The sequence below is a fragment of the Oncorhynchus masou genome, chromosome 10 (assembly GCF_036934945.1).
Source record: "Oncorhynchus masou masou isolate Uvic2021 chromosome 10, UVic_Omas_1.1, whole genome shotgun sequence".
Lineage (NCBI taxonomy): Eukaryota > Metazoa > Chordata > Actinopteri > Salmoniformes > Salmonidae > Oncorhynchus > Oncorhynchus masou.
The window spans coordinates 10,945,230-10,968,313 of NC_088221.1; the positions used below are offsets into that span (position 1 = coordinate 10,945,230).

The 23,084-nt window shown below is 42.2% G+C and overlaps 2 protein-coding genes across 3 annotated transcripts in view; one reads left to right on the forward strand and one right to left on the reverse strand.

Moving 5' to 3' along the window:
• LOC135547126 (growth/differentiation factor 8) overlaps positions 1–22,460 on the forward strand; it is an 87,511-nt gene extending 65,051 nt beyond the window's left edge. Inside the window, exons 5-9 of one of the 2 annotated variants that reach the window (XM_064975829.1) lie at positions 3,011–3,133; positions 3,355–3,388; positions 18,132–18,472; positions 19,549–19,916; positions 20,855–22,460. In XM_064975829.1, the coding sequence (XP_064831901.1) occupies positions 18,136–18,472; positions 19,549–19,916; positions 20,855–21,235 (1,086 nt within the window). In that variant the 5' untranslated portion in view covers positions 3,011–3,133; positions 3,355–3,388; positions 18,132–18,135 and the 3' untranslated portion in view covers positions 21,236–22,460. Of the gene's footprint in view, positions 1–3,010; positions 3,134–3,354; positions 3,389–18,055; positions 18,473–19,548; positions 19,917–20,854 lie in introns of those variants that run through there. The other variant, XM_064975828.1, reaches the window with a different exon arrangement.
• On the reverse strand, positions 7,685–16,263 carry LOC135547125 (small membrane A-kinase anchor protein-like). The gene is made up of 2 exons (XM_064975827.1): positions 15,699–16,263; positions 7,685–12,613 (listed from the first exon to the last, which is right to left on the reverse strand). Exon 2 carries the CDS (start codon positions 12,426–12,428, stop codon positions 12,156–12,158), a length of 273 nt encoding a protein of 90 aa, XP_064831899.1. The 5' UTR covers positions 12,429–12,613; positions 15,699–16,263; the 3' UTR covers positions 7,685–12,155.
• Positions 22,461–23,084: the final 624 nt, after the last annotated feature.

A 23,084-nucleotide genomic window follows, 5' to 3' on the forward strand; every position in this document is an offset into this window, starting at 1 on the left:
TGGTCATTTATGAACATTTGAACATCTTGGCCATGTTCTGTTATAATCTCTACCCGGCACAGCCAGAAGAGGACTGGCCACCCCACATAGCCTGGTTCCTCTCTAGGTTTCTTCCTAGGTTTTGGCTTTTCTAGGGAGTTTTTCCTAGCCACCGTGCTTCTACACCTGCATTGCTTGCTGTTTGGGGTTTTAGGCTGGGTTTCTGTACAGCACTTTGAGATATCAGCTGATGTACGAAGGGCTATATAAATAAATTTGATTTGATTTGATTTGAACTCTGGAGCTGTGGAAGCGAGTTCTCTGGAGTGATGAATCACGCTTCACCATCTGGCATTCCGATGGATTAATCTGGGTTTGGCGGATACCAGGAGAACGCTACCTGCGTAGCGCTAACTGTAAGGTTTGGTGAAGGAGGAATAATGGTCTGGGGCTGTTTTTCATGGTTCAGGCCCATTAGTTCCAGTGAAGGGAAATCTTTTAATGCTACGGCATACAATGTCATTCTAGACGATTCTGTGGCAACAGTTTGGGGAAGGCCCTTTCTTGTTTCAGCATAACAATGCCCCCATGCACAAAGCGAAGTCCATACAGAAATGGTTTGTCAAGAACTTGAGTGGCTCGCAGAGAGGCCTGACCTCAACCCCATCAAACACCTTTGGGATGAATTGGAACTCCGACTGCGAGCCAGGCCTAATCGCCCAACATCCAGTGCCTGACCTCAATAATGTTCTTGTGGCTGAATGGAAGCAAGTCCCCACAGCAATGTTCCAACATCTAGTGGAAAGTATTCACAGAAGAGTGGAGGCAGTTATGGCAGCAAAGGGGGACCAACTCCATTTTAATGCCCATTTTTTTTGGAATGAGATCTTCGGCGAGCAGGTGTCCCACATACTTTTGGTCATGTAGTGTAAGTATCTTTGCCATAGATGAATAGTGTACACTTCTAATTATAATTTTGGCACCTGTGGAGTAGGTATCCAGCTATATAAACCATGCCCCTCCTCAAACACGCTTTCTCTAATGTTGGTTACAAGGCAGTACTTATTTAAATTCAGTAATAGAATATCATGTTACCATTGGTGTATTAAAATGAGTTAGGGGGATGTCAATAATAATCCAACCTCCTGAATCCAAGTGTTTGACAACTTTATGATCAAACTATTTCAATGTAGAAGCAACAGTCATTTTAAATACTTTGGTTAATACATCATGAAAAACAGGATTTTTTTGGACTGTTAAAAACCAGCGTGGTGTCTTTTGCACATCCAAACTGATTGATTCCAGCCAACACCGTCCTTGTTTCAATGCTGGCTTATGCACCCGCACGCTTGTTCGTGTGCGCATACACACACACACACACACACACACACACCAATTTGAACCCCGGCTCTTAGAGAGCATAGCCATATTTACAGTAATAACACACTGGCAGGGCAAGTTGAGTTCCTTCCCTGCCATACAACCAGTTACAGTACATTTCTCCAGCACTGATGACTTTCCTCTGTGACTACAATAATATGTGTCCATGCGTGACAGTCGCAGCCTCTCTGGCCTAGAAGGCATTGAACCGTGGCATTACCACAGTCCTTGACGCAGTAAACAAGCCTGAGTCATATTGGGTCAACTGTTATTAGATTCTCTCTGTTAGTTGCCCCTTGGTAGCCTGAAGGCAGTAGTCTAGGTATCCACAGGGTGTGCAGGCTGTTGTTCCAGCCCAGCTCTAAATAATATCACACCTGATTCAACTAATCATGGGTTTGATGATTACAGTTGTCAGATGTTTTAGTACTGGGCTGGAACAAAAGCCAGCACACCATGTGTGTCTCCAGAACCAGCATTGCAGCACACTGCGCTACCAAGTATTCTATTATATTTAGCATTGGTGCATTGCTAATAGTCGGGGCCTGCAGCACAGGGTACTTTTGAGCAGAGAGAGAGAGAGAGATCACCGCTAGTCGCTATTTATATACACTCTTATCATCGAGTACACATGGACCTGTCTACCGTATGTGTTTTTCATGAAAAGCTGTTGTGTAATGTGGGCTATTTTTGACACTGGTTGTTTCACTAACACACATATTCTTAGTGGATGTAAATCCCACCTGCACACTGGGGATTATAACATTGGTTCCGTGTCAATAATGTGTATGTTAAATGAAAATCGTTTTTTCATTGAGTAGTAACATTGCTTTAAAAAATGTGCACATTGGGCCTCCCGAGTGGCGCAGCATCGCAGTGCTTGAGGCGTCACTACAGACCCTGGTTTGATCCAACCGGCTGTGACCGGGAGTCCCATGGGGCGGTGCACAATTGGCAAAGCGTCGTCCAGGTTAGGGGAGGGTTTGGCCGGGGGGGCTTTACTTGGCTCATCGCGCTCTAGTGACTCCTTGTGGCGGGCCGTGCGCCTGCAGGCTGACCCTGGTTGTCAGTTGAACTGTGTTTCCTCCGACACATTGGTGCGGCTGGCTTCTGGGTTAAGTGGGCGGGTGTTAAGAATTGTGGTTTGGCGGGTCATGTTTCAGAGGATGCATGACTTGACCTTCACCTCTCCCGAGCCTGTTGGGGAGATGCAGCGATAAGACAAGATCGTAATTAAAAAATGGGGTAAAATGCAAAAATAATAATAATTTTTCACATAATAAAATGTGAGAGTAACACATTCGGTTGCCGACATACACTAAGTGATGAGTTCAGATGTTGGTGTGTGGGAAATACGGGAAAGGGCATTTACCAGGTTAGGGCTGTGAATTACATGTACAGCCCCTCAACTTCATTGTTGGGAAGGGCCCTATGTTAGTCACTGTTAGTCTACACCTGTTGTTTACGAAGCATGTAACAAATAAAATGTGATTTGCACATATCAATACAAAGCTAGCAATTGTGTGTGACTACAATGATATAGGCTATTCACAATATCACATGAAATCATTTCCAGTGTATTGACCATAAAGTTAATGATCAATACAAACTAGGCTACAGCTAACCAGGTTTGTGTTTGTAAATTTGACAGATCCTAGCCAAGATGTCTCCCACATCGCTGAAGAGAACCTTCAAGCAGCTTCAGGAGGGAAGCAGCGAGAGTTTGTAGGAGGTTCTGGTGATGGAGTGCAGGCTTAATCAAGCCTACATGGTGGTACGTGCCAAAAGTCCCCAGGCCCTTAATACTACCTCCTCTTCCCCATTTTTTTCTCTTTTCTTAGCAATTTAAAGTTTTTCCATCTAAAGGTAATGCAATTTACTAATTTACTGGGTTTGGAATAGGATCGCCCCACAGCAGCTATGCACCCGTCTCCTGGTCTTATTAGTTTAAAACAGGTATGTGTGTCATGAGTTTTTATTTTTGTTGTTTTGCAGAAGGGCAGTGACTTCTAGGAGGGTGTGAAGGCAGGTAAGGTGTTTGACTCCTGCAAAATCCTTTTTTCTGTACAATGTTGAGTAGTAGTTGGCAAAAACTGCTCTACATCCCTCATTTCTGTCTATTAGGATGTTTCTGGCAGTATGCAATTGATTATTTTGTGTGCCTAGTGCTGGTTGACAAGCACCACGGCCCCACGTGGAGACCATCCACACTGGAGGAGGTCTCAGAACAGAGTGTGGATGACTACTTCTTGCCACTGGGGGAGCATGACCTCAAGCTCTAAGGACAACCCCATAGATTAGATCAAGGGATACCACTTTGGTCCTCCATAACCTCCCACTCATGAGGTCTTTTCATAGGAGGTGTCCAAGTTGCCTAAATTAGTTTCTGTCCCTCGTATCCTTTCTTTCATGTCCACCCAATATAATCCATGTTCTCATTGAGTTTTATGGTTGAAATAAGCCACCATATTCACCTATTAGTGGTCATACAGGGAAAGGACCATCAGACATGGCATGCCAGTCACTCAGTGGCCTCTCACAACAGCAGGACTTTGGTAAGACCACACCCCAGTGCCGTGCCCATTTCTGTGGGGACAGAGAGACTATGACCTCACCAGTGCATTATAACAATACTGTGTCAATGATTGTTACATGACATCTATCAACATGGATTCAAAGTATATTATCTTTCTACAATGACGGTTGATAACACAGTGAATCTTTTTGGTTTGTTTCTACTAGATTTACTAAATTGATGTTTCCTAATATACATCTACATTATCTAGCTAGCTGGTCTCAAAGTTTGTAGTGCTGAATTGCAAATTGTAGGACTATGGATCAAGCGATGATCTAATATCTCTGTTGTGCTGATGTACAGAATTATTGGCAAAGGGCAATATTTCTCATTACCGTTGGTGGTGCAAAGAAGCAAATGTTTGTTTTGGTGAGTAGGTGGAGTAGCTGGGTAAGGAAGAGGTTCTATCCTGTGTGAAGTATCACATAACTTGGGATGGCACTGTCAGGTGGTTTTTATGGCCCTTGTTCAGTCATACTTTCCTGTGCATGTGTCTGTCCAATACATTCAATCAAATACACAATGCAGGAAGCCTACACTGGGAAAACACCATGTCAAAACGTACAGCAATTTACTGTAATTTGTACCTAATTTGTATTTTAATGAAAAGGGGGATTGTTGCAGCACTTGAGCTGTTACATTATTTTTCTGCAGTGTGGCTTTGATTGAATTTCTCTGTACACAGCTCAAATCATTGGTTATATTAAATCCCAGCACTCTAACCCTCAGCACACAGTTAAGAGCACTTACAGGCAGGCTCCCAGAGAGAAATGAAGCCAGAGAAGCTAAATGACCCGCCATGGAGTTTGCTAAGTAAACAATGAACCAGCATAAACACTCTCTCCTGGAGAACACAGGCTCAGTAATTCTCTTGGTGTCAGAGATTTTTAGGGTTTAGAATTTGCCCTTCAAAAGGCACCAGCCAGATGGCATCCTTCTTAATGTCTTTTGCCCGTGTCATGTACCTGAAGTGATCACTCAGTGTTACATTTGGCATTGTATTACTGTATGCTAAAGGCCAGTTCTCAATTCATTGTGCACTCTGGTGTACAATTCAATGGCTACAATTTCCCAACTTCCCAAAAGCATGTTGTATAATAATTACGTTGATCAAGCTGTGTATGAAAACCTGATCGTAACAATTGTAATTTGATGTTGTTTGAAGCCGTTAACAAAAGCATAATTACACTGTACCTGCCTATGTAACTATATATTAACACTTAGTTGTATATTCCATTTAAAAAAAAGTGGAATGTTAAAACATTGGCGTTGTGTACAAGCCTGTATTGTTCAGCTGCTAAAGCTTCTGAGTCACTATATCAAAGCTAATTTGTGTGATCCATTAATCCATTTGGCCGATTACAAATCTCCTGGACCTGACAGTCTATCAGCTAATCTAATGATTCAATTAACGTTAAAGGGACATAACACAGGCGCAGAGGGAGCTGTTGGCCCTGGATAGGCAAGGATAGGTTGAGCACATGATCAAATCTGTTTCAACTCTAGGTAGTGGATAGGTTGTGGATATTCCTCAAAAAGTTCTACAGCTGCACCATCAAAAGCATCCTGACCAGTTGCATCACCGCCTGGTATGGCAACTGCTCGGCATCCGACCGTAAGGAGCTACAGAAGGTAGCGCGTATGGCCCAGTACGTCACTAGGGCCAAGCTTTCTGCCATCCAGAACCTCTATACTAGGCAGTGTCAGAGAAAGGCCCAAATAATTGTCAAAGACTCCAGCCACCCAAGTCATAGGCTGTTCTCTCTGCTACCGCACGGCAAGCGGTACCAGAGCGTCAAGTCTCCTTAACAGCTTCAACCCCCAAGCCATAAGACTGTTAAAGAATTAATCAAATGGCTAACCGGACTATTTGCACTGCAGGTGATGCTACTCACTGTTGATTATCTATGCATAATCACTTTACCCCTACCTACATGTACATATTACCTTAATTACCTTAAACTGTACACCCGCACATTGACTCGGTACCGGTCTCTCCTGTACATAGCCTCGTTATTTTATTGTACCTTTTTTTACTTTCATTTATTTAGTAAATATTCTCTTAACTCTTATTTTCTGAAAACTGCATTGATTGTTAACTTGTAAGTAAGCATTTCACAGTAAGGTCTACACAAATCAAATCAAATGTTATTGGTCACATACACATGGTTAGCAGATGTTAATGCGAGTGTAGCGAAATGCTTGTGCTTCTAGTTCCGACTGTGCAGTAATATCTAACAAGTAATCCAACAAATTCACAACGACTACCTTATACACACAATGTAAGGGGATGGAATAAGAATATGTACACACACATATATATATGTATATATGCGCGATGGCCGTGCGGCATAGGCAAGATGCAAGATGGCATAAAATACAGTATATACATATGAGATGAGTAATGTAGGATATGTAACCATACTTAAAGTGGCATTATTTAAAGTGACTAGTGAGACCATTATTAAATCAATTTATTAAAGTGGCCAGTGATTGGAGTCTGTATGTAGGCAGCAGCCTCCAGATGTTAGTGATGGCTGTTTTAACAGCTTGATGGCCTTGATATCGAAGCTGTTTTTCACTCTCTGTCCCAGCTTTGATGCACCTGTACTGACATCGCCTTCTGGATGATAGCGGGGTGAACAGATTACAGGTCTTTAATTATCTTTTTGGCCTTCCTATGACATCGGGTGCTGTAGGTGTCCTGGACGGCAGGTAGTTTGCCCCTGGTGATGCGTTGTGCAGACCACACTACACTTTGGAGAGCCTTGCGGTTGAGGGCGATACAGTTGCCATACCAGGCGGTGATACAGCCCGACAGGATGCTCTCGATTGTGCATCTGTAGAAGTTTGTGAGGGTTTTAGGTGACAAGCCAAAGAAATTTGTCTTGTCACCTGTTGCGCCTTCTTCACAATGCTGTCTGTGTGGGTGGACCATTTCAGTTTGTCCATGATGTGTACGCCGAGGAACTTTAAAACTTTCCACCTTCATTACTGTCCTGTCGATGTGGATAGGGGGGTGCTCCCGCTGCTGTTTCCTGAAGTACACGTTGTATTTGTCGCATGTGACAAATATAATTTGATTTAATTCAGACGGAAGACAGCAGATCCAAAGGTTAAGAGGTTAGGGAATAGGGAAATTTAAATTGCTTAAAGTTACAGTAAGGGTAGCTTTGATTCCAGACGATTTTTCTCAAGCCATTCTCAAATGAGAATACAGTGTTGAGATCTGGTACCCTGAGACTTCAGTAAGGGGTAAGTAAGGGTTAGGGTCATTATCAGATGATTAACCTTTGTTGCTCATGATCAATGGACCCATTTATACCAGGTGCGAACGTGTCCTATCTCCTGATCTTGCCCACATTCTGATTGTGCCCATATCTTTAAAAATGTTGACGATTAATATAATTCATTGCAATCAGAACTTCCCAAGCATTTCGGAAGTAGTTGGACGAATTGATTGGTTGGATTAAAGCTCATTGGTCAGAGCTTAGTAAAGGTTAAAGGGGTCTGAGGTGGATGGGGGACGTCAGACGCGGGTTGCGGACCCGCAAGGTTTCCAGTTCGAACACAAGTTTGACTTTTTTCCCGCCAACATTACCCAACATACTTCACTAATCACATTTCTAATTTATTAACATTCTAAGTGCCTCAACAGCAGTTGACTATGCACTGTGATAGAGGGTCACAGGTTCTAACCTCGCCGATGCCCTTTCTCAAAAAAGAGATTAAGTCACTTAACCAATGGTAGAAGGCATAGATTTCAGCTTTATTGGTATTCACATTTTTAATCAATTAGTTATTTACAGACCTGTACAGTGCTGCAGGTGAAATGAATATTATAAATATATAGATTCAGATGATTCAAAGGAAGCATTAGAATCTCCCAACAGAAAACACATTTAGTTCATAATCAAACTAAAGGGTTGACTGAAAGACTGATGTTACTGTAATTTTGCCATGGTTACCGATACTGACATCATATTTCGAAGGAAAGAATCCAGGTATACCTAGTTTGTACATACGTTGGTATACCTTATTTCATTCAAGCTGGAAGCATTGTGAACTGCAACATTGACCATATCCAAAGCATTGGATGTCTGTGTTCGACGTAACTTAGAAGGCTATCACAGTTTTATTATTATGAAATACAGTGCACTCGGAAAGTTCAGACCCCTTGACTTTTTCCACATTTTGTTACGTTACTGCCTTACTCTAAAATGGATAAATACATTATTTTCCCTCATCAATTTACACACAATACCCCACAATGGCAAAGCAAAAACAGGTTTATCAAATGTTTTGCAAATGTATAAAGCAAACAAAATACTGTATTTACATAAGTATTCAGACCCTTTGCTATGAGACTTTAAATTGAGCTCAGGTGCATCCTGTTTCCATTGATCATCCTTGATGTTTCTACAACTTGATTGTTTCTACAACTTGATTGGCGTCCACCTGTGGTAAATTCAATTGATTGGACATGATTTGGAAAGGCACACACCTGTCTATATAAAGGTCCCACGGTTGACAGTGCGTGTCAGAGCAAAAACCAAGCCATGATGTCGAAGGAATTGTCCGTAGAGCTCCGAGACAGGATTGTGTCAAGGCACAGATCTGGGGAAGGGTAGCAAAAAAATGTCTGTAGCATTGAAGGTCCCCAAGAACACAGTGGCCTCCATAATTATTAAATGGAAGAAGTTTGGAACCACCAAGAATCTTTCTAGAGCTGGCCTGCCCGGCCAAAATGAGCAATCGGGGGAGAAGGGCGGTGACCAAGAACCCAATGGTCACTCTGACAGAGCTCCAGAGTTCCCCTGTGGAGATAGGAGAACCATCCAGAAGCACAACTATCTCTGCAGCACTCCACCGATCAGGCCTTTATGGTAGAGTGGCTAGACAAAGCCACTCCTCAGTAAAAGGCACATGTTTGCCTAAAGGCACCTAAAGGACTCAGACCATGAGAAACAAGATTCTCTGGTCTGATGAAAACCAAGATTGAACTCTTTGGCCTGAATGCCAGGTGTCACGTCTGAAGGAAACCTGGCACCATCCCTACGTTGAAGCATGGTGGTGGCAGTATCATGCTGTGGGGATGTTTTTCAAGGGCAGGGACTGGGAGACTAGTCAGAATTGAGGGAAAGATGAATGGAGCAAAGTTCAGAGAAATCCTTGATGAAAACCTGCTCCAGAATACTCAGGACCTCAGACTGGAGTGAAGGTTCACCTTCCAACAGGACAACTACCCTAAGCACACAGCCAAGACAACGCAGTGATTCTTGAACCAGATCGAACTCTGGAGAGAGACCTGAACATAGCTGTGCATCGACGCACCCCATCCAACCTGAGAGCTTGTGAGGATCTGCAGAGAAGAATGGGAGAAACTCCCCAAATACAGGTGTGCCAAGCTTGTAGCATCATACCCAAGAAGACTAAAAACCTGTTTTTGCTTTGTCATTATGGGGTATTGTGTGTAGATTGAGGAAAAAATATTTGAATCCATTTCAGAATAAGGCTGTAATGTAACAAAATGTGGAAAACTTCTAGGCGTCGGAATACTTTCTGAATGCATTGTATACATTATATACTGTAGTACTAGTTGTCTTCTGCATAGTAAAACATTACTTTTATCAACCAATTTACTGGAGTCAAAATCAAGCTTGATGGAAATCAACTTTTGAATGTATTGTTTTTTGCAGCTTTATCTATAAGTTGTTACAACATTTAGCTGAAGCAGTGATAACTGTGATCTGTTTCTAAACCCTCCACCTCCCAGTTCTTAGATTTAGGAATTCAGTATGGGGAAAAAATTGCGTCACCGCTAAATGGGTCTGCAAACTAGGTTTGGTTTGCTACTAGCAAACTCCCTTAAAAAGACCTTCGCTTGAAAAACAAGAAAAAAGCAGCAATATTACGGTTTGTCCCTCTTGAGATGCCGTAGCAACAACTTAGCCAATAACACTTCCTCAAAAGAGTCTGAATTAAATCGAAGATAAATCAAGAATTATTAGTAATTAATGTTGGCATTTTTGCTGAGGAGGTCTTAATAATTTTACATCTAACTAAGATGTTTGGTGCATTATTTTTCAAGTGAGAAAATGTGCATGAAAATTTGAAGAATCCTGTCTATAGTTCCCACTGCTACTAGGAGTAGTACTGTTGACCAATCACCGACGAAGGGGCATATACTTGGGCTACCAAACTTCAACTTGCCTCAAGAAAAATATTTGTGTGCGCGAACAGACAACAACAAAAAACAGCCAAAACAAAGAATAACGTCACAAAATGTTGTTGCAATACACGCGCAAACTGTTTCGACTGGGAGGCATTCGACAGGCTTTTCAATTTGTTTACAGAATTTTTGGGATGGTTCAAGAGATTAATCTCTCAACCCAGATTAGTGCAAATGTCGTTATAAACACAATTTGTTGCTTTTAAATGTAATGGAGTTTTTGGTGGAGCAGTTAAAGCACACAACCACCACATTTTTTTTTGCTGAGCAAACCTAATGCCCTGGCAGCTGAATTCTCACTTGAGATACACATTCCAAAACATCACCAAAACTTCATTTTCCAGTGAAATAATGTCCACTTGTTAATGTACCATGTTGCCCAGCCTAGACTAATGCACCTTTTTTAGAGCTTCTTGAACATTGTTTGTGGTAGGGTGGGAACTGACGTGCTATGACTAAAACTCAACTCAAATAAACGTCATAAGAAAGCCCATCAAACATATTGTGCTTGTATTAGCGTTCATTAAGGACTTTGGCAGTTGTGGTCCCCTATTCCAAACAACTCAACTCTCTGTTGTGAGTATGTGTGTCTTTGGCCTGTTAAAATAGCATCGTACAATTAAGAAGCCATTTGCTCTTAATAAAAATAGCATGGCCTTTTAGAGTTGCATATTTCTGCTGTAAATTCTATGGGGCAGATGGCAGTAGTTCATCACTGGATAGAATACAGTACGTAAAAACCAGGGTGCTTGGCCCTAGACATTTTTGGCCAAAACAAAAGGTATTTGTGAACCCAGCACTCTTTTTGTGTCCAGAAGCAAAGTCCCGTTAAAAGTGTGTGAATCCGTCCTAATGTCCTGATTTACTCATGGCATGCGGACCTAGCCAGCCCTCAGGAATGTCCTATTGTCATTGACATTCAAATTCACAAAATGGGAGGACGCTGAACCTCTGTAAAACATTTCTAGAGCATCATTTTGTCAAAGTGACCGTAGTCAGGTCCTCTGTTGCTGCAGCTCGTGGTAAGACCTGCTTAATGGTAGGGCCGGGACGATACCCGTATCGCGATATTCTTTCCATGGCAAAAATAAAAACACAAAGCTCTTTGGTCCTTTAAAAACCTGCTGTATGTAAAATATTGTGTGCTATAGCTTGGAAAATAAATAAATGGGACAACATAATGATTTTTGTTTCCAACATTAGGGCTGAAGTTAAATTCGCTTCATGTTTTGTTTCCTTGCCCCGATACTAACGAATATCGCGATACTGGTATCGTCCCGGACCTACTTCATGGGTAGTTTGAAGAATGTGTTTCCTTTGTTGGTGGATGTGGACCACAGGCACCCTGGGACGCCATTATCCAATAACCCTAAACTGGGAGCTTCTGTCTGGGAAGACAGATGGAGAGGGAGGTGTGTAGCTGCTGATCCCAGCAAACATTTCAAGTGAAAAACACTAGCCACTTGAGGGGCCTATTAATAACTTCCTACATAGGACCTGAAATTTGGCCCCAGGATGACACGCGTCAAGCAACAACAAAAAAAACGGTATAATTTTACTGAAAGGCAGAACCGGTAATTTTCAAAGCAGGATTCAATGATACTCTCCTGCTTTATTGGCTCCCAATACAGTTTAACCAAACCCACCCCAACTCTCATCCTCTAGCTAACGATGGAGGGAAGCACATGGTTTAGATTGAATATGAGAGGAGTAGCCAAGGTCTTTGTCTGTTAGTCAAGGTCAAATTGTCACCAAATGAGTTACAACATCCAAGTATGTATTAATTAAACAGAAAAATGGCTTTGGACCATAGATTGGGATGAACATCTGTCATCTCCAGCTGGTACATGTTCGTAGTGTTTTGTTTCACCCTGAATCTGAGTGCTGTCTGGTCTCCTGTCTTCTGGGCATCCATTTGTCTCTCTCTCCCCAGAGGGTCAAGGTGAATCCCAGAACAGAAATGCCTCTTGCACTGCCTGCCCCCTTCCCTCATGGCACGTCACACTCGATGTAGGGGATGTCACTGTAGCGGCTGTCCACCTCCAGCCACTGCTGCACTGCCCGGGCCACAATCTCCTCTGACAGCTGGTGGGCGTACTCCAGCAGGATGGGGTCCACCCGGGCAGAGTCTTTCCCCGACCCCGTCTCAGAGTGGACCAGCAGCGCATTCTCGCCCCATCTCTTCCCAAGCTTGCTGTCCACCTTCTCCACCGAGTTGGCGTACTGGGTCGGATCACTCTTCTTGGATTTGACGCATCCCATGATAGAAATAATATAGCATTGATTTCAGGGAGCTGGTGAAGCAGGAGTGTGTCTGAGAGGAGCTTAGGCTCTGGTCGAGAAGTGACGGCTAGGAAGCTGATTCTTGTCTGGACCGAGCTTCGCTGGAATAGTCCAGACGGTCAGCCATGCTCCTGTACCTCCCCTACACAGATCTTTCCCATGTGCTGTAGGGGGAGAAAATAGGGAGAGGATTTCAGTGTTTTATTTTCCATCAGAGGCAGCCTAAAAATACCAGATGGCAAAGGAAAGGATTGAGAGGCCTACTATTTTCACAGTGACTTAGCATTTTCCCCTCTGTTACCACCTATGCAGCAGTAGCTACATACCGGACACACCACGTCATTTCAACATGGACCTTTTGGGTCATATTTGGTTGAGACGTTGATCAATGAGAGATTTCAACTTTTTATTCACCCACTCAAAAAAGGACAGCCAGGAGTTTGTTGAATTCCCAATGTGTTATCACTACGCGTTCAACCATCTAAAGCACAACCAAATTCCAATGGAAAAACCATGTCTGATTTTTGGTGATGTTAAGTCGTCTGAATGTGTTATCACTGCTCTTTCAACCATTAATCTAATAGCACAACCAAATGACCTGGATTGCAGTTGAGATTAGACTGCATTGAAAGTACAATAGTGCAAGTGATCAATGCTGTTCAAGATTGTTACAGCAATTGTGAAGATTTCCACAGATGTGCGACCTTTACATGCTATGTTGAACATGCATGCTTTCTATGATTACTTTAAAATACATTTATGTTTAGAAAACCTCAATGTGGCCATGGATGTGTTACTCATTTTAAGGTTGAATAGATACTGTTACATTAGTTTCTAAGATTAGCCAAAAGTTAAGGCATTTACTGTACTACAAAAGTCATATTGAATTGTGTTTGGTTGATAATGCAACCAAATATCAACATTTAAAAGATGTATCTAATGCTTCAATAGCTTCATCTGAGCCACTGGGTTAATCCTAATCTTTAACTTTTATGTTTGGTTTACTTGGAGACGTGAATCGAATATATAATTTGTTTAACTTGTCAAAGTTATAAGGCTATTTACTGTATTTCAAAAGTAATATTGAATTGTGTATGGAAGCAAATATCAACATTTGAAGGAAATATATTTTTGTTCTGTATAGCTTGTAAAGAAACTGGAATTAAAGCCCGATTTAAGTTAATGGCACAAAAGATACAAACGCAAGATGTAAAGTGTTTCATGAGCTGAAATAAAAGCATACTGACTGCAGGAATGTCCACCAGGGCTGTTGCCAGAGAATTTAGTGTTCATTTCTCTACCATAAGCCGTTCTTTTAGAGAATTTGGCAGTACATCCAACCGGCCTCACAACCGCAGACCACGTGTAACCATGCCAGCCCAGGACCTCTATATCCACCACTGGCACGCTGGAGAAGCGTGTTCTTCACAGATGAATCCTGGTTTCAACTGTACTGGGCAGATGGCTGACAGCATAGTGTGTATGGCGTTGTATGAGCTAGCGGTTTGTTGATGTCAACATTGTGAACAGAGTGCCCCATGGTGGGGTTATGATATGGGCAGGCATAAGCTACAGACAACGAACACAATTGCATTTTATCGATGGCAATTTGAATGCACAGAGATACCATGACGAGATCCTGAGGCCCATTGTCGTGCCATTCATCCGGCGCCATCACCCCATGCATGGTCCCAAGTCGCAAGGATCTACACAATTCATGGAAGCTGAAAATGTCCCAGTTCTTCCATGCCCTGCATATTCACCAGACACGTCACCCATTGAGCATGTTTGGGATGCTCTAGATCGACGAGTACAACCGTGTGTTCCAGTTCACGCCAATATCCAGCAACTTCGCACAGCCATCGAAGAGGAGTGGGACAACATTCCACAAACCACAAGCAATAGCCTGAATAACTATGCGAAGGAGATGTGTCGCGCTGCATGAGGCAAATGGTGGTCACACTAGATAGGGACTGGTTTTCTGATCCACGACCCCTACCGTTTTTTAAGGTATCTGTGACTAACAGATGCATATCTGTATTACCAGTCATGTGAAATCCATAGATTAGGGCCTAATGAATTCATTTCAATTGACTGATTTATTTATATAAACTGTTACTCAGTAAAATCTATGAAATTGTATTGTGCGTTTATATTTTTGTTCTGTGTAGATAGAGCATTTTCCAAATGACTTATCATTTTTTTCACTTTGAAAATGTGGATTAGGTTGTGTTTAATTATAAGGCAGCAAAATGTGAAAACTGCAAGGGGTGTGTAGACTTTGACTAGGCATTGTGTAAATAGACTGTGTGGCTCTAGGTTGAATGCACAAAGGACTGATGTTATTTGCTGTAGTCCACATCTCCATCTGTCCTGTGCGTGTGTGTGCTGCCTGATCCAGATTCAAGGTGGCATGTGATTATTTCTCTGACAGAGCAGCACACTATTATATCATCCCTTCATCTCTCACATACAATTAGATTTTTACAGATGCTGCAAAATGCTAGCATTGTAGCTTGTGCTTTTTGACAGTGGCTTCCCGCTTATATAAGTACCGTGCTGATTCCTGAAACTTCAATCAGATTTTTATGACACATCTTTTCATATTTTAAGACAAAGTGGGGAAAGGTGATGTCTGTTACCTTATGTCAAGCATGTCGCTCTAGCCCAGGTAGCCTATAAGGAACGTGGCAATGTAGCATTTCGCTCAAGCATGGAACGTGGCAAGCATGTCGCTCTAGCCCAGGTATCATGGGACGCGACCCTATAACCCTACCTCCCTCCCCAGCGGATTTAGAAGCGGGGGGTGTATTACAACCAACACATATAACAATTCTACTTTACATTTGGAAATAACCTGATTATGTGTAATATAGTCGTATAGGATATTCTTTGAGAAAAAGTTATTCTAAATAAAAAATGTGTCCATTTCATTTCCGTCCTTGGGAATGTGAGGGTGAAGTTGGCCATACCAGGGACGTTTAACCCCCATTCTCCTATAACCCACCATTCTTGAATTAGTAAGGGCATATATGAAATAATCTCACTATTGAAATGTGAACATAAAAGGTCAAGGAGAAATGCTAACCGGGATGGGGAAATAGAGGGCGAAATAGTTGTCACCCTTGGAAATAGGATCGTGAGCGCATTTCTGCTTAATACAGCGTTATTTAGAGGTAGCCTGCACCTATAGCCCATTTCCCACACAAATACATATCATAAAATATCGTTGATGCCTGGGATACGTACCTTCAAGAGGGCTCTTGGAAAAGTAGGACTGGGTGAGTTTACCCCCATGAATATCAAATGCACCCAGGGGGAAATCACATCCTCGTTTTCTCTTTAACGACACTTTCCCTACGGTTGATTTCAATAAAGAAGTGTCATACATCCACACGGATTGTGAACCGAAATATGTGTGCCGCCTCTCCTTTCTATTCAATCTCCTTATCGCCTTCAAACCGCTGCATATGCGTCCAATGATTTGAACTTGAAGCTTGGAAGGCAGCGATAGCATTGGTCGGTTTCTCTCTCTGCACGAAATGTGCACTACGTTACCAAACTGGGCATCCAATGTTGCACCATACCACATTGTGCAGTAATTTTAACTAAATGCTAAATCGATTTAAGGTCTTAAAGCCATGAATAGTCATACCTGGATGACTACACCTTTTTGCCATCATTCTACTCGAGATTGTCCATAGGTCATCGTTGAAATTGTTGCCTGTTTGACTACACTTTCTAATGGCGGCTGTAGCTTGTAGGACGTAATTATATTTTTAATACACATTCAACAGCAATTAGTAGCTGTGTCGACTATGTCGTGGAGGTAAATTGTGCGCATACAATCACGATACTGATACTTGTACAATATCACCCTCTTGTGGCATGCTTGACAACTCAGTGATTTATTACAATGTTTAAAGTAAGGAATATATTCAGTTGTTGCTATAAACTAATGCCATAGATTATAATCCTGTCTCCCAGGCCTTTGCTGCAAGTGTACCCCCGTGCAGCTTCCCCGTGTCTAAATTGTAGGCTACTACTGAGTCTGCCAAGGGGTCTGGACCATTATGGCACAGGAGGTACGGTAGTGTGCTTTCGCTTAAGCCGCAGAGGTTTTATGAGTATTGATAGCAAGCTATATGTGCTTGGATATATTTCAAACCAATTGTTGTCATTTAAAAAAATATATATGACGAATTCGTTCTTGACGAATGCGTAAATCTGTAAAACTCATTGGAGGAGTGTGCGTAAAACTGTATGGTCCATAAGTGTACATTAGTTAAAGTCGTTTAGTATGTTTTCTTTCACATAAGGGACATAGTCTCAAATTCCATAATGATAATAGGCTATAAACCATTGACATGACTCGTGACCAAGTCATTGTGTCATGCCATCCATATTGCTGCGTAAAAATGTTGATAATTTAGACGATTTGATTGACTTTCATTAGAACCTATATGTTACTTTTCATCTGTAAATTAAAATAATATTTCATAACCTGTGTGTAATGTTGCAACTGTAGTTGTCGATAAGCCGCACGATGGCACTAAACGTCTAGACAAAAAAGCTTTCGCAAATCAAGACACCCCAAGGCAACAATAACCAGTAGCCTATAGTTTAGTACAGTATAGTAGGCCTACATTACATCCCATTTCGCTATATATTTGGAATGGTATCTATCCTATAGCCTTTTGATTAATACATTTTGCCTTTGGAAAGTAGGTTTGGAGACATGAAGGTCTACTCCATGTAGCCTATAGGTCTACATAGACTAAATATTGGTTCCTGTCATATTTGTAAATAATTGACCTTAGATTTTAAAGAGAGATTCAGAAAGATAGGTAAACTGATCATATAACTAACTGATCGTAAAGAAGTGGTCATAACTCAGATTAATTTGATCCCTGTAGCTTTGATGGGATGCAGGGGCGGACTGACCATCTGGCATTTCTGGCAAATGTCAGAAGGGTTGGTAAATTCTTTGCCTAGAGGGCCTGTCTAACCTATTTTTTTTTTCTTTTTTTGTTGTTGCGCAAAATGATAATTATCTGGCTAATAATGGTGGCCTCAATTAATAAAATGGGCTGGTGTGGGGGCCATGAGGAAACATTTTTAGTTGTGGGTGCCTCAAGGGGGAAAATGTGCCATTGTGTTATAAATGCCAGAACCGATTTCTGGTTCCAGTCCACCCCTGGTGTGATGGGACAGGCTGAATAAAACAGGTTTCTCAGTGGCATTCAGATGTTGACAGGCTGTGGCTGACTTAAGTTCATGCAATAAATCAATAACCATATCCGAAATGTTTATTTGACCATTTGCAGTACTGTCTTGTCTGATTGATAGTGTAGTTGTCTCAAAACTATTCCAAACCTTGCCATTGCGTACCTCTTTAAGGTTTGACAGAAAAATGCAGTTCATGTCTGTCTGTTAAATTCATTGTTGCCAGCCCAACCAATCATAGATTTTGACGACACAAAAGAGAGGCCAAAGTTGCAATATAAAAAGGGCTGCCGAATTAAAGTATGACACCTATCAGTGTAGAGCCTGATTTCAAACAGAGGCAACTCTGTAGTCCGCCTTCACATATGCCAATACATATTACATTTGGGATTCAATTTTTATAGCAAGCTCCGCACCTTAGATAATGCATCTGACGCAGGTTCTGATTTATCTCAGTTTCATGGTTGCTTTCGGTCCAGTGGGTCTTGGTGATCAAACCGCGCACCACCAGCCCCCTGCCACGGATGACGGCGAACAGTGCTCAACATGCGAGGTCCGACAGCAGATCAAAAACATGAGATTACACGCCATCAAGTCCCAAATTCTTAGCAAACTGCGACTCAAGCAAGCTCCCAATATCAGCAGAGATGTTGTCAAGCAGCTCCTGCCTAAGGCACCACCTTTGCAGCAACTTCTTGACCAGTACGATGTTCTTGGAGATGACAATAAGGATGGAGTTATGGAAGAAGATGATGAACATGCCATCACAGAAACAATCATGACAATGGCCACTGAACGTAAGTTTGACAGACTGTTATTCAATGTAACTATACAGTGAGTGTACAAAACGTTAGGACAACCTGTTTTTTCCATGACATAGACTGACCAGGTGAATCCAGGTGAAAGCTATGATCCCTTATTGATGTCACTTGTTGAATCAACTTCAACCCGTGTAGATGAAGGGGAGGAGACAGGTTAAATAATGATTTTTAAGCCTTGAGACAATTGAGACATGGATTGCGTATGTGTGCCTTTCAGAGGGTGAGTGGGAAAGACAAAATACGTAAGTGCCTTTGAACGTGGTATGGTAGTAGGTGCCAGGCGCACGGGTATGAATGTACGCTGCTGGGTTTTCACGCTCAACAGTTTCCCATGTGTACAAGAATGGTCGCTCACCCAAAGGACACCCAGCCAACTTGACACAACTGTGGGAAGCATTGGAGTCAACATGGGTCAGTATCCCTTTGGGACGCTTTCGACACCTTGTAGTGTCCATGCCCCGACGAATTGAGGCTGTTCTCAATATTAGGAAGGTGTTCCTAAAGTTCTGTACACTCAGTGTTTAATAACGTTAAAAAGGCACCAGATCGCAGCTGTTTTTACGCATTGGGCACAGAGCGCACTGGCATAACTGTACCCGTATTACTTGCACCACTATGTTGAGAATAGGTTGGAATTTCATACGAATGATGAATTCGTATTGATCTGTAATTTCATGTTAAATTGAAACCACTGTAGAATTTTACGCAGTAAATTTACGAACAATACGCACGAGCCAAGTTCCATCGTATAATGTGCCGGTGTCACTCTGGTGTTGAGTGTGGAAGTTCTACAACTAGATAGGGTAGGCTATATTGGAAGATACCCTGGAGATGACACATTGTTGTGTTTTATAGTTTATCAATACTTGTCATGACATTGTAACTTTAAATATATATTTTGAAATTGGTTTACCAAGGGGGTTGTTTTGTGTTAAATACAACTGCAAACGTTTTTTTGCAGTCATTTAATTTAGTTTATAGATCAAATTGTATTGTGGAATTAGAGATGACATTTCCATATGGTAATTAATGTTCTAATTTCTCTCCTCCAGCCGAATCCATCGTCCAAGTCGATCGGAAACCCAAGTGTTGCTTATTTTCCTTCAATTCGAAGATTCAGGTGAACCGCATAGTTCATGCGCAGTTATGGGTGCACCTTTTGCCAGCTGACGAAGTCACCACCGTGTTTCTGCAAATCTCCCGCCTGATGCCTGTCACGGACGGGGGCAGGCACATAGGTATCCGGTCTCTAAAGATCGACGTGAATGCAGGAGTCAGCTCTTGGCAAAGTATCGACGTGAAACAAGTGCTGTCCGTATGGCTGCGGCAGCCGGAGACGAATTGGGGGATCGAGATTAATGCGTTCGACTCGAAGGGAAATGATCTGGCCGTTACCTCAGCAGAAGCGGGAGAAGGACTGGTGAGTTTAGATTGATCTCCCATCGAAGCAATTTACAAATAGTTTTGTAACTTATCCCCGTGGGATCTATGTGAAATAATCCATAACCCATGTATTAATGCGTAATGATGCAATATCAACACGTACCACCCTTGTCAAGAGTGCAAATACATTTTTGTGTCAAATTGTGTGGCAAGACTCATTTGGCTTCAAATACCAGTTGTTGATCAGAGGGGTCTTGGCATCCTAAGACTTGCTCTCGTGTGCTTTTATGTTTAGCTAACAATCACATTTTCAAAGTACTTTAGAATCTTTAGTATTAACACACAGACCTCATTAAAGGAGTATATCTATGACAGAATAGTTTCCCTGGCCACCAATAATATCATGTTCTATCACCTGATTACATAAAAGTTCACATTATTTACATGGCCAGAAATTCCTGAAGTCCTCTGTGTGACTGTGCTAATCAGAGTAATTGCCTACAGCCTCTCTCTCACACACACACTTTGTTCTTCTATCCTCATGGGGAACTACAATTGTTTTCCATTCAAAATCCAATTTTCCCTAAACCTAAACCTTAACCCTAACCTGTAACCCAAACCCTAAATCATTACCCTATTTGTCACTCTAGCCCCTAAACCTAACCCCTAAGCTTAAAATAGCCTATGTCCATGACGAGAGAGAACTTTCCTTGTTTTACTATCCCTGTGGGGACTTTTGGGGATTTTAGGTCCCCACAAGGATATAAGTACACACACACACACACACACACATTTTCAGTGGCTCAAAGTATCACAACACCAGGTTTGAAACCTTGATCAGCAATTTTTTATTTGATTTTTTACCTTTATTAATAAAGCAATGTTTTATTGGAGAGGCAAAATCAAATATGTTTCCCAATGTATCAAGCAATGCCTGTTTCTGGTTTTCAACCATTCCGTATTGTGCCTTTACAGCAACCCTTCATGGAGGTGACGATTTCAGAGGGCCCAAAGCGCTTCAGGAGAGACTCGGGCCTGGACTGTGACGAGAACTCCCCCGAGTCCCGCTGTTGCCGCTACCCGCTCACGGTAGACTTTGAAGACTTTGGCTGGGACTGGATTATTGCCCCCAAGCGCTACAAGGCCAACTACTGCTCTGGTGAGTGCGAGTACATGCACCTGCAGAAGTACCCCCACACCCACCTGGTGAACAAGGCTAACCCTCGCGGCACAGCCGGGCCCTGTTGCACCCCCACCAAGATGTCCCCCATCAACATGCTCTACTTCAACCGCAAAGAGCAGATAATCTACGGCAAGATCCCCTCCATGGTGGTGGACCGATGCGGCTGCTCGTGAGCGAGAGCTCTGCCGGCGAGGGGGAGGGGCTCAGCCAGGGTCTCCCCCCTGGACTTTGGGACAGATCGATCCACCACTACCAGTGCTTTCTGCAGAACACGGTGCAATAGAGCCAGAATAGCGGCTAAAGAAATGCCCGTCCATTCGCTGAGCAGCGCTTCCACCACGGACATGTCTCGTTCATTTGTTTTTTCATTTTTGTTTTCTTCCCTCCTCCAATCACATGTTCGCAGCCACAATGGCCTAAAACCACATGGATGTAGGAACACAACGCCTGTTGGACTTGGGAGTGGACGTAGTAGCCTAAAGTACGCCACATGTTCCCACAAAACTGTTAAATGTTACACGCTCCGTCCAGTTATTCAAACATACAGACATGGATGGACACACATACACCAGACCTGGGTTCAAATAGTATTTGTTTTCTTTGAAATACTTTGACTGTTTGATGGAGACAGGTGGGGTTTGCACTTTGGGGAATAATCCATTGATTCCATTGCACCAGGCAAGCACAGCTTAAGTACTGGAAAGAAAACAAATCTTATTTCAACCCAGGTCAGAAACATAGGTGCACACACACACACTCTCATTTCCCCCCAAGATTTTACAGCTACGCTTACCTATCGGTGTGAAAATCATATAAGCAATGTTTGAGAGTGAAACCGGGAATCCTCAACGACTTTTGAAAGGGCTTGGAAAACTATAGCTGAGGTCTCAGTCTGAACTGGCCTTTATGCATAATGCCATAAACACCATGCACACACACAGCAACAGTGCATTCTTATTCAACTTTTAATCATAGCTTTACCACCATTCAACTGTCTGAACTGCCCTACTCACTTGAATTATTCTTATTGTAAATCAACATTACTGGACAGGAGGACTTGAACCGGAGGCACAATGAATGCAGTCTACACATTGAGATGTGTTTAAGACAGATAAATATATTTTGAATAGTATGAATGTTAAAACCACGTTTAAACTCTGTCTTACAAATAACACAGTTTGCACTATGGCAAACCAATAGAAAGAATTGGTTGCTACAAAAGTTGTAAAAACTGATTTTGATATGTTTGCTAATTTGTATTGTATACATATGCCATTGTTTCCATTAGCAGTTGCCTTTCTAAACCACTGTTAGTAAATGTATAAGACCACAAACTAGCAAGAAAACAGTACAAATGCGACTATATACCTGTTAATCAAATAAAGGTGCTTGCTTATATGTTAAGTTCAGTTATTTCATCCAATAGCTTAGTAATGGTATTTTAGTGCCCTTGGAATACTAGAGGCTGTGCATGTATTCTAGACAAGGGGCGACGTGCTCCTTCAGCAACGAGTTCTGAATGACACAAGTGCCATGTGGAATCATATAAAGATCATTTCTAACATTCCTGTTCATGTGCATTTGGTCACAAGCCTCAGTCATGTAAACTGAATCATAAGAGGAAGGTTCTTGTGATAAACACATGAAGACTAATGCATCCCTACGGTTCCAATTCACATAAAATGAAATGTGAATTATAGACCGCAATACAGTTCATTCTGTTCCCCTGAGCAGGGCTCAAACTCAAAATACTTTGCACAACACCACTTATAGCCAACAGAGCAAGAGACATGTCTGTCATCCCATGAGCGACAATTGGCTTCAGATCTCAAGGAAGGTGACGTCAGTGATGTCATCAAGCCAACATGCTACCTAAATTTCTCATCCACTACACAGGCAATTTAGCCAAATAGCGCAAGACCCAAAACCCTCCCATCCATGGTCACAGAAAGTGTGTCCAGGCTAAGGAACAGCATGGATCCTACCATACCCCATTAAAACGATTGGACCAACATGGTGCCT

Bases quoted from the DNA above. Each gene is read 5' to 3' on its own strand.
- LOC135547125 (XM_064975827.1), bottom strand. From the start codon at position 12,428: ATGGGATGCGTCAAATCCAAGAAGAGTGATCCGACCCAGTACGCCAAC.